The following is a 17,625-nucleotide window of genomic DNA, read 5'->3' on the forward strand; positions in this document are numbered from 1 at the left end:
GGTGATGTTCAGTGTTGGTCATCCAACCCACATTTCATTTTGAAAGGCTAAAAGATTAATTTGGGTCTCCTGTGGCCAGAACACCATCTTCCAAACTGTTTTCTGTGTCCCCAACATGACTTGTTGGAAACTGCTAAAGGTTTTCTTTACATCTCCAAAGGATCTACAAGCCTCGTGGCTACTTCCCCGACTAATGCTTTCCCTGTCCAGCATTCAGGTTTAGGTGGCCACACCTTGGTTCGTTTCTTGTTCCATACTGTGTAAGAGATTTAAAGCTTGGTTTAAATAACTTTCTCCCTGACCTGTCACCTGGGTCTTCATGTTTGTTCTCTAGCAAACCTCAGACCTTCACTGAACAGCTGGATTTATATGGAGATTTGATTAGACACAGGCAAACTCTTTATTTACTAATTAGGTAAATTCTAAAAGTAATAGTTTACTCTGGGTTTTATTCATGTGTCAAGACCACTGAATCCAAATGTTCATTCCACTTTTCAGATTTTTATCAGTAAAAAAATTTAGAAAGCCACAAAGGATTTTTCCTTCATTTCACGATGAAACTACATGCCCAACATTTGGGAGTCACTAAGTTTCTGTTCACCATCTCTTTCTAAAACAATCTAAGGTCCGAGGGTTATAGGCACGTACGGTATATAATGAATGGTCCGACTTCACTTTCATTCATAAGCACAATAGCCTTAATTTACCTTAATATATGTGTAGGTCTTACCAGACCATTATGGAATAAATGTTACCAAGGAAAAAGGTAAGCTAAGTTTTAGAGCAAAGCTAAAAAAGAAATGGTGGTATTAAAGCCAAAGGTCTAAGCAAGGAAAACCTAAATGATTGACAATTGTTGTAAAACTATATATATTCAGTGACTATATAATATCTTTGTTGCAATGTACACCAATGAAACTATGATCTATTTGACCCCTAACACAGACCAACAAGAGCTGTGTCAGGGGTCAATTCTGCAACTTGTGGCTCCGGAGTGGCCCTTTTTGACCTCCCACGATGTCTCTTAGTAACTTTGGCTAAACATGATAAAGAAAAAACTAATGTTTTTTAATATAGATATGATACACAAATGCAGGTTTTAGCAGATTTTCTTATGAAATAATTGTATTGAATAATGGAATTGACTAAAGGTAGCAGTAATATATTTTTAGATCTATTTGTCTTGTCATTAGGTTGGAAACCTATCATCCTATAGGGAAAAAAAGTATCTATCTTCTTTTTTGCAAATGTTATATGTTTTTATTAATTCTAAAACCTAAAATATATATTAAATGGAGTTTCTTTAAAAATAGCAAATTTCCTACAGCATATATGTATAAAAAATAAGTTGTTGTGTAACATTTTGGGCTCTAAACAAGATGTATATAGGTGGACTGATAGAAAAATTGCTCCTTTGGATGGTAAAGGTTGCAGATTCCTGGTCGACGTGAATAATTCAACAAGGCGCTGGAAGTCTGAAAAAGAACTTACTTTGGTGCAATGACCAAACAGTGTCAGCAGATGGCTGTTTTATTTGAGATATCACAGTCCTTTGGAGACTGACTAATGCTAAAACGAGTAAAGTGAATTGGATCACACAACAGCACATCATTTTCTCAGCTGGGAACAAACGGATTCAGTCAAGCAAAGTATCCCCACATAAAAACTGCCACGGCCATCATCACGAGAGCGTTAGAATCCACAGTGTACTTCCACACTGGCTCCTCACTGATGTCTGGCATCTGTGGCTCTGAGTCCTCAGCTGCTCCTTCATCCTGAGTCTGCTGGTCTCCACTCAGTCCACAGAATCCACCAACCAGGCGACAGATTCCAGACTTTTTATCACCCTCAGCTTCTGAAAGGAAAAAAATATTTTTGTTAGTTTATTTTCTGTGTCTTAGTGTTATTTCCTTTCCTGCCCACCTGTAACTGCATTAGCCTTCTCTCTCATCTTCTCCTCGGCCTCCTTACGGGCTGTTCTAGTTCTTTCTTGCTGCTCCCAGTCCAGATCTTTCCTCTCCTCTTTAGAGTGACGAAGACTGAACACCAGACGATAGAGCTGAAAGAAACAAACCAATAAGATTTTGTTTCTTCCGTTTCTATTTTGCAATATCTGGATGAGACCTCTTCAGTACTTTTCTGCAGTCTGACCCAGGCTTTCAAATCTTCAAACCCTTACATGTTTATCTTCGATGGGCTCTGTGCAGAAACTGACGAGCAACACCAGCACCGATGTGCAGGAAAAGAGGATGATGGCGAAGTGTAAGTAGTGGATGCCACAGATCAGGAAGGGACACTGAGAGGGGAAAATACAGCTGCCAGTACCAAACCAGAATTCAAGCAACATCCGACACAGACCCATTGCCAGACCACCAATCAGGCCCCAAAAAGCTCCCTGCAGGTTAATGTAAGAGAAAAACCAACATAGTGTAGTTGATTTCAATACACTAATACCAGAAGATGCTTTCTTACCATTTCGTTGACCCTCTTGACAAACACAGCCAGCAGAAAAACCGAGGCAATGGGTGGAGACAGATAGCTGGAGACTGACTGGATGTAGTCAAACAGTTGACCACTCTGGGCTGCCTGAACAACAGGGATCCAGCAGATGCTGATGACCACGATACACAGAACCCAGACACTGAAGAGCGGAGGAATATAAGATCTGGGCAATCTGCTAGCAATTATACTTTCAGTATTGTAACCAATGGATACATGGCCTTGCAACAGTAACCATGGAGTGTTTTCACATTTTGTACGTACATATGTGTGTGTGTGTGTGTGCGTGTGGGTGTGTGTGTGTGTGTGTGTGTTCATAATTTTATGTCATAAATTCACATGCTGTCCCCAAGTCAGTACTTTGTAGAACCATGCTTCACTGGAGTTACAGCTGCAACTTTTTAAAGTATTTAGCTCCATCTATCTTTCCATTAACTCTGACCAGCTTCACAGTCCCTGCTGAAGAAAACCAAGCCCACAGCATGATGCTGCCACCACCATGTTTTATCTTGGTTGAATCAGCATCATGTACTGTGTTTCCACCACAAATAGCACTTTGCATACAGGCCAAAAAGTTCAATTTGGGTCTCATCTTTGAAAGCCATGCATTATCTGTCCTTTAGGTTCACAATTATACTCTAATTGGTTGGTCTATCACATAAAATCTAAAAAACAAAAGTACATAGAAGTATGTGTTCCTGATGTGGAAAACTTAAAGGGTTATGACAGCTTTGCAAGGCACTGTAACTGGACAAAACCTGATGTGACCAGAAGAATCATATTAACAGTCAGAGAGACAAGGTGTATGCCTTTCGTTTTTGCACGAAAAGCCCTTTGTGTACAAATAATAAATGTTGCTGTCCATTTTATGATCCATTTACCGGCCTACAACAATGAGCTCTCTTTCGTTGGCCAGTGGTCTGATGCGGGTCCAGATGTCCATGGTGAACAGCGTGCTGCTGCTGTTAAAGATGGAGGCCAAAGAAGACATGAGAGCAGCCAGCATCACGGCCAGCATCAGGCCCCGCAGACCTGGACAAAGACAGACACGCATTCAGAGTGAAACATGAAAAAGAACAGCAGGAAGTTTCAATCAATAGTTCACACACACACACACACTCATTGTAGGTTTGAATGTCCTCATCATTTCTGGGCTTTTACTGGTGCGTTAGAACCATTCGTTTTCCAGGGTGTTAAACAATGTTCAACATCTTTAACTTAATAATTTGTTTTAGAAAACAAGAACTGGGTGCATAAGCTTGAATTTATTGTGGATTTTCTCCATCCACATTAACATTGAACCTGTTCCACTGGTGGACAGTGACACTGGTGTTCCCGCAGCTTCCACTTCATGGGAGATTGGAGCCTTGCTGGTTTATATGTTGTTCAGGAACATCCTAACCAGCTGTCTTTCATGTGAGAGTTTGGGTCAGAAAACCAACTGAAATGGATAAAGTAGGCTAACATCAATCCTCTGGAGGGACCTGGACCTCATTGCGACTGAAAATGTATGAAGTATGATGAGAAGCTGGGCACTTCTAGGAAACCGACCAGTTGAAATGAACTCTACTAGCTGCTTTTCTTGATAGATACAAAAAGCGTGTGGTTTCAGGGACTTACTGAGGCAAATATAAGTCTGGTTGTATGTATATATTTGAGCCTGTCTACTTCTGATCACGTTTAAATGAGAGAAAATCATAATGTATCGAAAATCGCTGAAGTTGTTTGTGGTATAACAATTTCATCCCGAAAACGAAGAGTTGCAAAGCATCATCAAAAGCCCAAAATGAACATAACATTCTTGACAAAAATGAGTATGTAAACCTCTGAGCATTCTTACCACTGGGCATGATTGTAACCACCAGCTTAGGGTAAGCAATGTTAGAGCAGCCCACTTCGGTCCCACAAACCTGCTTACAGATCTCAGGGACCACACAGCCGACATCATCTACAGAGAGACCGAAACACACATTTACACAAACTTATGCTGCATGTCTGCAGCAAGTCAGCTGTGGTCAACTGTGATGAAGTGTCTCATCAGTAGCAATCATCTAAAGATGTTTCCTGAGATAGAACTACTAACTGGGAGTATTTATATATTCTCATCCCTCTACAAAACAAAATAAAACTAGTGAATCAAAATGATAGAGCTGGATTTCATAGATTTCTTAGATTAAAAAACTGCGTTCAGACAGGTTTTAGGGGTAAGGGTTACCTGCGGGACTTACCTGGGTAGAGGATCCTGCTGATCATGCCGGGGAACACCATGAGGAACATAGGAAGCAGCTTGAGGTAGCCACACACGATGCAGCCAGCCTTCACATGGGTAAGACTTCGAGCTGCAAGGCACCTCTGGACAATCACCTGGAGACATGGACAAACAGGGGGAAAACACTCATGTCTTTGTGACAACTTTGGATTCAGTTTTTAAATAAAAAACCTAAACTTTTTGGAATTAAATTGAGTTTTCAATTCTTGCCACAATTTCCCAATTGGATTTAAATCTGGACTTTACTGGGCCATTTTAACACATGAAAATGCTTTCATCTAAGGCATTCTATTGTAGCTCCTTGGCTGAGTGTTTAGGGTTGATGTCCCAACAGTCCTTTGGAGCCTCAAACAGGTTTCCTTCCAGGATTAGCCTCAATTTAGCTCCACCCATGTTCTCAGCAATTCTGACTATATTTCCTGTCCCTGCTGAAGAAAATCATCCCCACAGCATGATGCTGCCACCACCATGTATCAACACAGGAATGCACAAAGCGTGTAATTAGGCAGGCTTTGTGAAAGGCACAAGCAATATGTGAGAAGTAAAAAATAAATACAGAAGAAAGATGTCAGCAAGAACAAACAACGCCTGCAGCCTGTTGTTCTGTTATTGGCTACATGGCATTTTTTTACTATTTGGATTTTAATTCTGCTGTGTGAACAAAGTGGAAAACATTTATGACAGTTTCCAGTCATACCTGGATGGGTAAACGCCTGCCAGTTCTTTCAGAAAACAGAACCTGGGGGGATGCCTCTGAGCTGCAAACCTGCATCTGAGTGAACCTCAAGACTAAACAACATTAGAGAGATGTTCTGCATGGTCCTACCTTTGTTGAAAACCAAACCCCACATCGGAACAAACCTCCCAAGTGAGGCAGGTATGATGGTGGAAAGTAGATATTTTAGGCTTGTTTTCTGTGGTTGTATTTGTGTAATTTTAAGTACTGCTGAGGATCACTTTAAACACCATGATCTATAAAACCTGAGAGGTGAAAGAGGATGTACTTTTTTCCACATGACTGATTACCCTGAAGCAATAGTCCCTGAAAATGCATTTCAGTGCCTGAATCTTAAGTTCTACAAATTTGTAACCACTGAAAGTGTTGTAGTGTATGCAAGCCTCAGGGTGTGTCACTACCTATCTCCTCCACCTCTGGTTGTGCACAGTGTCAGGCACAAAGGTCTAGCATGACGAGAACAGTTCACATACACCTGAAGGCCTAAAGATTGATAAGCTTCACCCAGTAAATACGTGTCATCCACAGAGACTGTGTTTCTTGTTCTACTTAAGAAAGCTAAAGAACTAGACCAATGAATCATTTTAGGATTGGCTGCTGGTTCGATTAATTCTATGGTGGTATGATGGGGGGGAAATGGTGGCCTAGTGGTTAGAGAGCAGGGCCTTTTTATTCTGGAGAGGCCACAAATACCCTGGTTCGAGTACCACAGCCTGCCACTGTGGTTCCCCGAGCCCCTGGATGCTCCCTGGGCACCGCACAATGACAGCCCTCTGCTCCTTAAGGATGGGTTAAGATGGATTAAATCCAGAAGACAATTTCTGCATTTTGAGATCAGTCTGTCAGTCATTTTCTACCGCTTCTTCCATAGTGGGTCCCGGGGATGCTGGTGCCTATCTCCAGCAGTCTATGGGCGGGAGGCGGGATACACCCTGAACAGGTTGCCAGTCCATTGCAGGGCAACACACAAACAACCACGCACACACTCATTCACACACCTAAGGGGAATTTAGCAAGACCAATTAACCTCACAGGCATGTCTTTGGACTGTGGGAGGAAGCTGGAGTACCCAGCCATGCATGCACGGGGAGAACATGCAAACTCCATGCAGAAAGACCCCCGGCCGGGTGTCGAACCCAGGACCTTCTCGCTGTGAGATCAATAAAGTCTAAATTATTATTATTTAATGTAGAGCTAATATCTGTTACAGTGCCTCACCATAGCTGTAGTCTAATGCCACAGGCTGATGCATAACGACAGCAAGTGTGAAGCAATGAGAGCCTCGGTTTAGCTCCATTTTTACAGGAGGCTATTGCTGTTTTGTGTGCATTTACAGCACCAGACAGAAGTTTACATACACTCATTATTTTAAGCTTTTTATTACTTCTTAGAACCGTTCTTTCTTCAGTTCAAAATGATAATACAACAAACCACCTCAATGATTTTTTTAAAACAGAATTTGGTGCAGAAATTTGAATGTATTGTGGATTTCTTCAGCTCTATTCAGACGGGTCCAGAATCCCACAGAAAGGTTCAATAGATTATTTAAATAAATGTCCCTTAACAAACTGCAGAGAAACCACACACTTTTTGTAGCCACCAACAAGCTTCTGACATAATTGTGAGAGGAGGAGGTGTTGCCATTTTTCCTGTCAGAGTTGATACAATTCATTAGAATTGGTTGGTTTCCTGGTACAGATCCAGCTTTTGTGTTTGGTCCTTCATTTTTTAATAGAGCTGAGACCAGGGCCATTGCAAAATCTTAATGTTTTTTTCATTCTCAAACCAGTTTTCACAAGTGTTCAGGATCATCATCCTGTTGGAACACCAGCGTTTCAGGTGCTCAGCTGTTAATTTGTGGTAAGGCTAAAAGATTCGCTGGTGGTAGTTCTCCTTTTGTCATTATATAATCGATTTTGTGCAAAGCACCACTACCACTGGTAGCAAAAGAGACTCTAAGCATGATCCTGCCACCACCATGCCTGACACTTTTGTCATTGTAGCCAAATACCAGTCACGCTGAAAGGTGTCGAATTTGGAGAGGAAGAAACCTCCCCGTCCGTGTTAATGTTTGCTTCAACGTGGACAGCAAATCTTCCTGTTTGTTATAGGCTTGAACATTGGTGATGTTCCAACCTGATAGTGATTAAAAACTCACATAAAAACTGGTTTCGGATTGGCTAAAACAGACTAACTTCAGGCGGACCTGACCTCAACCCTATTAAAAATATGTGGACAGCGCCTGAAAGCTGGGTCGATGCCAAGATGCCAACCAATTTAAATGAGCTTTAACATAAGAAAAAGTGTTAAATATGTGGCCAGAAGTATGCCAGAAGCTTGTTGACGGCAACAAAAAGTCTGTGGTTTCTCCTGCTAAGGTATATTCAACCAAATGTTACTGGGAGTGTGTGTATGCACTCAAATAGAGGACATCCATAATAAATTTAAATCTATTGAAGTTGTTTGTTGCATATTTATACCACCCCATTAAAAGAACCGTTCAAAACTACTATCTCTGTCATTGGGCAAGAGGCAGGGTACACCCTGGACTGGTGACAAACAACCATGGACACATACTCATACCTAAGGGCAATTTAGAAAGATTATTGTTGCAAGGCAACAGAGCTATCAACTGTGCCACCATGCAACCCCATGTTTATCATTAAAACCTAAATTAATATGACATTAATACAGACGATGAGTGGATGTAAACGTCTGACCACTACTGCACATTAATATCAAAAACCTCAAGAAAGAAGCATATGTTACAATAGTTTTTCTAGTTACTCCTTAAAAAAACCACTTTAGCCATTTGTGGAAATAATCAAGGCTTTGCTATGTGCACTTTTTACTTAAACAGTATCTCAGGAACAAGTTGTACGAAGCACTGTGATGCTCACCTGATCAGAGCACCAGTACCAGATCCCTCCTATTGTCATCCCAAACACCACGCCGGGCCAGGGAAGGTCCCCTGCCGTCGAGTCTCTCAGCAGGCTGAAGGCGTCCTGTCTTGGGGTGTAACACTGGGAGGAGATGTTATAGCGCTGGGTGTCCAAGGAGGAGAAATTACTTGGTATGGCAGAGCTGTATTTGGTAAGCAGGGCGCTGTAGCCTCCGATTTCAGCAAAGGCTGAAGACGACAAGTGAAAAAAAGTCTGAGAAAAGCCATCTTGGTGTTTGTTCGACTTTCTGTAGTTGCATATGTAGTTTCATTACTGTCTATTCAGAGCTCTGTTGTTGTGTTAGGGTGTCCTAACTAAAGGTGTGAATCATCTGCTTCATCAGAACAAACCGTTAAAGTGATCACCACTTGGCAAACATCTCAGAAGGTTGACTCCTCTGCAGCTTTTCTTCTCAGGATTTGTCTTTAATCTACAATAGGATGTATCTTCAACACTTCTACCAGTGCATTCACCTTATTTACAGTAAAAACACAGTGGGGCTGCTGTTGTTTCACCTGCTTGTGCAATGTCAGCAGCCAGTTTGCCTCCTCTGGTAAATCAGTGATTACACCCCTGGTTAAATTCTTTCCTGCTTTCCTTTCTGCTGATAGATCCAAACCCAGGCCTCAACAGCCTGAAAACATGAACTGCGTAGTTTGAAAACCCTAAGAGGAACTTCACTGAGACCCGGTGGAAGGTTTTTACTTACAGAAACCGGTAAGGACGCAGGCCCCAGCGATGATGACAAACGTCTGAAAAGTGTCCGTGTACATTAAAGCTGCAAGGCCACCTGAGAGAACATACACAAAGAAAATGACATGGAGAGGCTTCAAAGTGTAGTCTGACAATGTGTTGGAGCGGTTTGTTTCCCTCCAGCTGAAGACGTGCAAGAAGGATGCATAATACTCACACAGTTCTAATTATTCCTAGTAAAAATGTATAAAAAGCCATAAAACTTTAATCATTGTTCATTGATGACATAATCTCAAGCTGAAAAACGTAGAAAAATCCAACCTTTAATTTGAGCATATTTATTTGTTGGGGTGGGGGGTTATTATTTCTTATCATGCTTCCATGTTAAGAAATAATAACTTTCAACAAAAAGACAGATCTCAATAGGAGCTGTGTAAAACAGTTATCCTGCTGTTCCACACCTTGAACTGGATAGTAAAGAAGGTGAAAAGAAATCTGTCAGGGAATGGGTTTGGGTCGGACCAGCTGGCAGGGAGATACTCGGGAGCCAGAAGGTAAGGTTTTGATCCATATTTATTTATGAGGTTTGAACAGCACAGGATACTCGGCCAGTAGAGCAGGAAGCAGAAAACAAGACCTACAGGACACTGAAACAGAACAGGAACTAGACTGATGTGGATAATGGAGTAAAGCAGGAGCATGACAGGTGATAGCAGATATCTGGCAGGTAACTTGCAGGACGAGGCGACGGGGAACAAATGAAACCGGTAAGCTTATATACAGGGAAGGTGAATGGTGAAACAATGGGAACGAGAGGCGTAGTAATCAGATGAATGCTTACAGGTGTGCTGGCCAGGTGAGGGAACTGAGTTAATGGAGGTGGCTATGGTGACTGGAGCTAGGAAAGCAGAGACAGGAGGGGAAACTAACATTAACCAAACTGGGAGGAACAGGGAAAAGACACCTAAACATAAGCTGACGTAAGAAGTAACTCTAGGAAGAACTAAATCTAAGGACGTGGAAGGGACTACGTAAATAACCAGACTTACTGAATAACAGAATATAACTGACTGACAGGAACTAAAACATGAGGGATAAATGAAGAGAACTATTACTACAAAAACTAATCAAGAGGGAACTATACTGTAAGGCAAGGCTGGGGAAGGAACAACTAATATTAAGGGGAACAAGCAACTGGATAAATAATAACAAAAGGGGTCTAAGGCCAGGAGGAAGAACTAACAAAACTAAGCACAACTCAGGAGTAAATAAACCTACATAAACTGCTAAGTCAAAACAAACAAAACCAAAACAAAGTCCAAAATGGCAGATCATGACCAAATCTCCAAAGCTCGTTGCAACTACGTTTCCATAACAACTATTAGATGGAGTGATGAGAGAAATGAAAGTGGTTCCATTGTTAAGTATGGTGGGGGATCTGTGCTGCTGTGGGCATGTTCCACTTCCAAAGGCCCTGAGAAAGTGCTTGGCATCAGGAATAATTAAAATACACCAGATTCTAAATAGAAATCGTGTTGCCTCCATCAGTAAGTCAATACAATTTCATTCATATAGCATCTTTCAAGATATAACAATCCCAAAGTGCTTCGCAGTAAACTTGAATAATAGCTCAAGAGCCAACATTGCATGCAAGAGAAATTAATAAAACTCAGAGCCACTGAACAGAAAGCTCTGTCTCTTTTTGTTTTCAGCTTAGTATGGGGCACCATCACTAGGCCCTGATCACAGGACATATGGGTGCAGGACTCCATGGTTGGGTGGACAGAAAATGGGTCATCATTAAGTCTTAATAACAGTGGTGGTACTCGTACTCGTACTCGTCATCTTCCGCTTATCCGGGACCGGGTCGCGGGGGCAGCAGACTCAGCAGAGACACCCAGACGTCCCTCTCCCCAGACTCCTCCTCCAGCTCCTCCGGGGGGAGCCCAAGGCGTTCCCAGGCCAGCCAAGAGACGTAGTCCCTCCAGCGTGTCCTGGGCCTTCCCCTGGGCCTCCTTCCGGTGGGACGTGCCTGGAACACATCCCGAGGAAGGCGTCCAGGAGGCATCCGGTATAGATGCCCGAGCCACCTCAACTGGCTCCTCTCAATGTGGAGGAGCAGCAGCTCTACTCCAAGCCCCTCCCGGATGGCCGGGCTCCTCACCCTATCTCTAACGGAGTGCCCGGCCACCCTACGGAGGAAGCTCATTTCCGCCGCTTGTATCCGGGATCTCGTTCTTTTGGTCATGACCCAAAGTTCATGGCCATAGGTGAGGGTAGGAACGTAGACCGACCAGTAAATCGAGAGCTTCGCTTTTCGGCTCAGCTCTCTCTTCACCACAACGGACCGGCACAGCGCCCCTATTACTGTGGCAGCCGCACCGATCCGTCTGTCGATCTCCCACTCCATTCTTCCCTCACTCGTGAACAAGACCCGGAGATACTTAAACTCCTCCACTTGAGGCAGGAACTCCCCTCCAACCTGAAGAGGACAAGCCACCCTTTTCCGGTCGAGTACCATGGCCTCGGACTTGGAGGAGCTGATCCTCATCCCAGCCGCTTCACACTTGGCTGCGAACCGCCACAGCGCATGCTGTAGGTCTTGGCTAGAGGGGGCCAGCAGGACCACGTCATCCGCAAAAAGAAGAGACGAAATCCACTGGTCCCCAAACCAGACCCCCTCCGGCCCTTGGCTGCGTCTAGAAATCCTGTCCATAAAAGTTATGAACAGGACCGGTGACAAAGGGCAGCCCTGCCGGAGTCCAACATGCACCGGGAACAGGTCCGACTTAGTGCCGGCAATGCGAACCAAACTCCTGCTCCGCTTGTACAGAGATCGGATGGCCCCTAGTAAAGGGCCCCCGATTCCATACTCCTGGAGCACCCCCCACAGGGCATCACGAGGGACACAGTCGAATGCTTTCTCCAGGTCCACAAAACACATGTGGACTGGTTGGGAAAACTCCCATGAACCCTCGAGTACCCTGTAGAGGGTATAGAGCTGGTCCAGTGTTCCACTGCCGGGACGAAAACCACACTACTCCTCCTGAAGCCGGGGTTCGACTATCGGCCGGACTCTCCTCTCCAATACCCTGGCGTAGGCCTTACCAGGGAGGCTGAGGAGTGTGATCCCCTTGTAGTTGGAACACACCCTCCGGTCACCCTTCTTATGTTGGGGACGACCACCACCCCAGTCTGCCAATCCAAAGGCACTGTCCCCGTCCGCCACACAATGTTGAAGAGGCGTGTCAACCATGACAGCCCCACAACATCCAAAGACTTGAGGTACTCAGGGCGGATCTCATCCAACCCCGAAGCCCTGCCACCGCGGAGCTTTTTAACCACCTCGTTGACTTCAGCCTGGGTGATGAAAGAGTCCAACCCCGAGTCCCCAGCCTCTGTTTCCACCAGGGAATGCGTGATGGCAGGATTGAGGAGATCCTCGAAGTATTCCTTCCACTGGCCGATAATGTCCCCAGTCGAGGTCAGCAGCTTTCCACACCCACTGTAAACAGTGTTGGCGAAGCACTGCTTCCCCCTCCTGAGGCACCGGACGGTTTGCCAAAATCGCTTTGGGGCCAACCACTAGTCCTTCTCCATGGCCTCACCGAACTCCTCCCAGGTCCGAGTTTTTGCCTCTGCCACCGCCCGGGCCACGGCACGCTTGGCCCCACGGTACTCGTCAGCCGCCTCAGGAGTCCCACAAGCCAACCACAGCTGATAGGACTCCTTCTTCAGCTTGACAGCGTCCCTTACTGCCGGTGTCCACCACCGGGTTCGGGGATTGCCGCCGCGACAGGCACCACAGACCTTACGGCCGCAGCTACAGGTAGCACCATCGACAATAAATAGTCTCCAACATCCCTCGGAATCTGGTCAAAGCTATCCCGGAGGTGAGAGTTGAATACATCCCTGGCCAAGGGGTCCACCAGATGTTCCCAGCAGACCCTCACTATGCGCTTGGGCCTGCCAAGTCTGTCCGGCTTTCTCCTGCCCCAGCGGATCCAATTCACCAGTGGACAGCTCAGCCCCTCTCTTCACCCGAGTGTCCAAAAACATGCGGCCGAAGGTCTGATGATACGACAACAAAGTCGATCATTGACCTCCTGCCTAGGGTATCCTGGTGCCAAGTGCACTGATGGACACCCTTATGTTTGAACATGGTGTTCATTATAGACAGTCCGTGACTAACACAGAAGTCCAATAACAAAACACCGCTCAGATTCAGATCGGGGAGGCCATTCCTCCTGATCACGCCTCTCCAGGTGTCACTGTCGTTTCCCACGTGGGCGTTGAAGTCCCCCAGCAGAATAATGGAGTCCCCAGTTGGGGCACTATCCAGCACCCCCGACAGGGACGCCAAGAAGGCCGGGTACTCCGCACTACCGCTCGGCCCGTAGGCTGAAATGATAGTCAGAGACCTCTCCCCAACCCGAAGGCGCATCCACTGGGGTAAACCCCAACACAAGACGGCTGAGCTGGGGGGGACGACAAGTAAACCCACCCCAGCCCGCCTCCTCTCCCCGCGGGCCACTCCAGAGTAGAAGAGAGTCCAGCCCCTCTCGAGGAGATGGGTTCCAGAGCCCACGCTGTGCGTGGAGGCGACCCCGACTATTTCTAGTTGATATCTCTCAACCTCCCGCACAAGCTCAGGCTCCTTCCCCCCCAGCGAGGTGACATTCCACCTCCCTAAGCATCCGGGGATCGGGCTGCCGAGGTCTCCACCTTCGTCTGCCGCCCAATCCTCTTTGCACCGGTCCCTCACGGTTCCCCCTGCAGGTGGTGGGCCCACTGGGAGATGGTCTTGCGTCTCTCGTTCAGGCTTGGCCCGGCCGGGTCCCGCGAGGAGCAACCCAGCCACCAGGCGCTCTCCGACGAATCCCAACCCCAGGACTGGCTCCAAGGTGGGACCCCGGCTCCGCCGTACCGGGCGACGTCACGTGCCTCAATTTTGTAGTCGTCATGAGGGGTTGTTGAACCGCTCTTTGTCTGACCCGTCACCTAGAGCCTGTTTGCCATGGGAGACCCTACGAGGGGCATTTAAGCCCCAGACAACATAGCCTCTAAGATCATTCGAGCACTCAAACCCCTCTACCACGTTATGGTGGCGGTTCAAGGAGGGGAACAGTGGAACAATTTGATCTAGAACCAACAGTGGTGGTTCTAGATCAAATTTGCCAGGGGGGCCAGGGTTGGGTCAGTGTGTTTTCATGCGGGCACAGAACAAAAGAATGCAACAAAAACAGGGCAGTATTTCATCATTTCATATATTAAGTGAGCCACTTGTGGCCCTGGAGCTGCAGGTTGGAGAGCCCTAATCAAGCAGATGGAAACTGTGATCCTTAGCATCTGTTTAAGTTAAACTGTAAAGGTAAAAAATTAAATTGGTCCACGGGACCAATCAGTTACGGTGTCTGTGCCAGCGCTCATCATCATAAGTAATTGATTTATTATTGTGTCTTCAATACAGGGACCAGGACCAGTTCTACAGGGGCACTGGCCCCTGTTGGCCCCTGTCTAGAACCATCCATGCTTTATAAGGAACAATGACCCACAACTGTGGGGAAATCAACACAGAACTGGTTCACCAGATATAAAGTCAACATTTTTCTGTAGAAACCTCCCTACAGAACTAAATCCTACAGTAAAGCTGTGGGGTAAGCTGACTCATCCACAGGACTCATCAGTGACCATCTTGGTCTTTCTTACTAGAGTTGTTTTTATTGTGACAAGAAGCTGAATTGTCCAAAGGGTGTCTTCTTCACAGCAGATGGTTTTCCCACTGTACCACACTACTGATGAAAAGCAGGCTCTGTGTAATCCCAGTAAAACAGACCAAATTCCTTCCCAATGTTGCATACTTATGCTGACTGACAAACACATCACGCATTTTTATCATTTGTTTTACGCCGTTTTTTTTTTTATGGTTTGATTCCAAATGCTGCATATGCCTGCTGATCTCATTCTGAAGAGGGGATAAGTCATACTTTCTAAGCATGATTTTTTCTTCACTTAATAAATAGACTCAAAATTAAAGGTTGGATTTTTCTATGGTTTTTAGTGTGAGATAATGTTGTTCTGATGTGCGATTATTTTATTTTATTTTGCACATTTCTCCTTGGGGTGGTGATAACGGTAGAGGGGTTGAAACTATGACCATGCTGGAGTCATCTAAAACTGTCCTCCAAGCTGAGCTCAGCACTTCATGTGTAAAATACCTTTGGACAGCACACGCAGTCCTGTCCCTGCACACATACCTGTGACCGTGTACAAGGCTGTGATCAACAGAAGGGCAATGACAGACACGTAGATATTCCAGCCTAACGCCTGCTGGATAAAGACGGCTCCAGAAAACATATCCACCTGAAGAGAAGAAAAGAAAAGACGTGAAGAAGAAACACCATATGTGAGGTTTTACTCGTCGGAGAGCATGACTCACTGAGATCTTGGTGAAAATGTAGAGGAACAGAGAGATAATGGACAGGTAGAGGCTGATCCTGGTCCCGCCGAACCTCTTCTTCAGGTACTGCGGCATCGTGATCACCTAACACAGTGCATCATCCCGTCACAACAGTGAACCATGGGGTAAGTTTTGGGATGATAATGGAAATGAGTGCACGACCCAAACTTCTTACCCCGGCTGTGAGGTAGACGGGTACAAACAGCCAGCCCAGTAGCAGCACGATGAACAGAGCCTGATATATTAAAGCAACAGCACAAAATAACATGACACTATCTCCATCTTACTCATGTGGGTCTGCTGCATTGGCTTCCCAATGCCATTCACTTCACCTTAACGTTTTCACATTTTGTTACGTTACACCCGCAAACCCTATTGTTGTTTGTTGGGATTTTATGTGATAGATAAAAACCAAGAAGTGCATCATTTCTTTTCAAATGAAAAGAAAACGATTCATGGCTTCCAACATTTTCTTTAAATAAAAATCCCCATCCATGCTGAAAAGAAATATCCCCACAGCATGATGCTCCCACCGCTGTGTTTTTCTTACAACAATGGCTTCCTTGTTGCCACTCTTCAATACAGGCCCGATTGGAGTTCCTGTTTTAATAGTTGTATATCCTGCTTTGAACTTTGACTTGTCTCTGTTTTCCCTGGTCTTTCTCATGCTGTTTGTTTTCTGATGTTCTCTGACAAACCTCTGAGGCCTTCATAGAACGTTTGCATTTACGCTTCGATTAAATCACACTACCCTCTTCCTCCAACTCCAATTATGCCCTATTTTGTGTTGGTAAATCACACAAAATCCCAATAACTTCAGTGTTTTATTGGTTGTATTGTAACAGAATGTGAAAAGGTTTCAGGGGTATGAAGACTTTTTTAAGGCTCTTTATGCTCCACCAGAGCAGGATGTTTTCAGCTACACTACTTACATTCCACTCGAAGCCTCCCACAGCGATGCCCCCTGCTGCCCCTGTTCCTGCCAGGCCCACAAAGTGACCACTCCCAATATTACTGGCAAACAGGGAGGCACCGACCTGTAACAAAAACACACACTCAGTTCTTAAACAGTCCAAAACACTGCAAATTTCATTTTCACAGAACTCATTCTGCACAAGATACAGGGACGTTTCACACTATAATCACCCTTCAGCTCTTCTGTTCATTATTATTTTTCTAACAAACAAACTCAGATTGATTTAAAACTTTTCTTCAGACGTTCTGTTGCCCTCTAAACTCACCGACCACCAAGCCATGGAGCGTCCTGCCAGAAAATATCCCCCCACCGTCCCACGATTGGTCCGAAACATGGCCTGGTGCACACAGGGATGTTATGAGTTTTCCAGTTCATACGTGATATCGACATATTCTTCCCTGACTTCTTAAAGTTCTGGCACAAAGTCTGAAAGACTCACCCAAACGCCAACGCTGATGACCATGAGAAAATATCCAGCGATGACAGTGATGTCTGCTGCATTGTTGATAGTCACTTTCTCTGTAAAGGGTTTCTCCATCACTTCTTTTAGTCAAAACTATAACTTTACCAGTTTTAACAGCATCTGCAGCTTCCCGGGAAGCCTGATGGGTTTCATCCACGTTTACACACGGATGTAATGACAGAGCTGTGCAGGAAAGTTCAAGTTGGTCAGTTTAACTGGGAACTTTGGTCAGACGTGCTAATATGTCGATTCAGCAGTTTATTTATTAAAGTAATTATTAACACCCAACCATTAAAAAGCAGTCTACTGGTAATCTAACTGTGTTGTTTTTGGATTACTTTTTCAAGCTCTCTTCCCTGTTTATGTCACATCTGCTTCTTTCAGTCTTTCAGCCCAGCTGTACAAAATTAAAGGGAAATGTAGGTGTTTTTCCTTTTTTTTGCTCTGTCAGCCATTTAGCAAACACTGAATGACCTTAATGCCTATTTCTTCTTCTAATTATCAAACAATTCTGTCTGTCAAAAAGTGTATTTTTAGAAAAAGCCACAAACAGGCTACATAATCAGCCGGGCCTTTAATGGTTTAAT

At 44.9% G+C, this 17,625-nt stretch overlaps 1 protein-coding gene across 2 annotated transcripts; it reads right to left on the reverse strand.

Moving 5' to 3' along the window:
* Window positions 1-1,514: 1,514 nt before the first annotated feature.
* slc5a2 (solute carrier family 5 member 2) lies at window positions 1,515-17,212 on the reverse strand. 2 transcript variants are annotated; one of them, XM_047390864.1, is made up of 15 exons: window positions 17,015-17,212; window positions 16,841-16,912; window positions 16,532-16,636; window positions 15,775-15,834; window positions 15,579-15,683; window positions 15,397-15,502; window positions 9,156-9,236; window positions 8,405-8,634; window positions 4,728-4,863; window positions 4,340-4,447; window positions 3,381-3,531; window positions 2,473-2,641; window positions 2,180-2,395; window positions 1,924-2,059; window positions 1,515-1,852 (listed from the first exon to the last, which is right to left on the reverse strand). In XM_047390864.1, the coding sequence occupies exons 1-15, from the start codon at window positions 17,111-17,113 to the stop codon at window positions 1,641-1,643; spliced, it is 1,986 nt and encodes a 661-aa protein (XP_047246820.1). In that variant the 5' UTR covers window positions 17,114-17,212; the 3' UTR covers window positions 1,515-1,640. The 2 variants fall into 2 exon arrangements, with proteins under 2 accessions (XP_047246820.1, XP_047246819.1); XM_047390863.1 differs by having other exon boundaries at window positions 1,515-1,855.
* Between the last annotated feature and the right edge of the window lie 413 nt (window positions 17,213-17,625).

The sequence above is a fragment of the Girardinichthys multiradiatus genome, chromosome 18 (assembly GCF_021462225.1).
Source record: "Girardinichthys multiradiatus isolate DD_20200921_A chromosome 18, DD_fGirMul_XY1, whole genome shotgun sequence".
Classification (NCBI taxonomy): domain Eukaryota; kingdom Metazoa; phylum Chordata; class Actinopteri; order Cyprinodontiformes; family Goodeidae; genus Girardinichthys; species Girardinichthys multiradiatus.

What these genes read in the sequence shown, in the direction of transcription:
- slc5a2 (XM_047390863.1), bottom strand. Translation starts at nt 17,113, where the DNA reads ATGGAGAAACCCTTTACAGAGAAAGTGACTATCAACAATGCAGCAGAC. An exon ending in CCGTCTACCTCACAGCCGGG is followed by an intron (nt 15,684 to 15,774) that starts GTAAGAAGTTTG and finishes GCACTGTGTTAG; the next exon opens with GTGATCACGATGCCGCAGTA. An exon ending in CAGCAGGATCCTCTACCCAG is followed by an intron (nt 4,448 to 4,727) that starts GTAAGTCCCGCA and finishes GTCTCTCTGTAG; the next exon opens with ATGATGTCGGCTGTGTGGTC.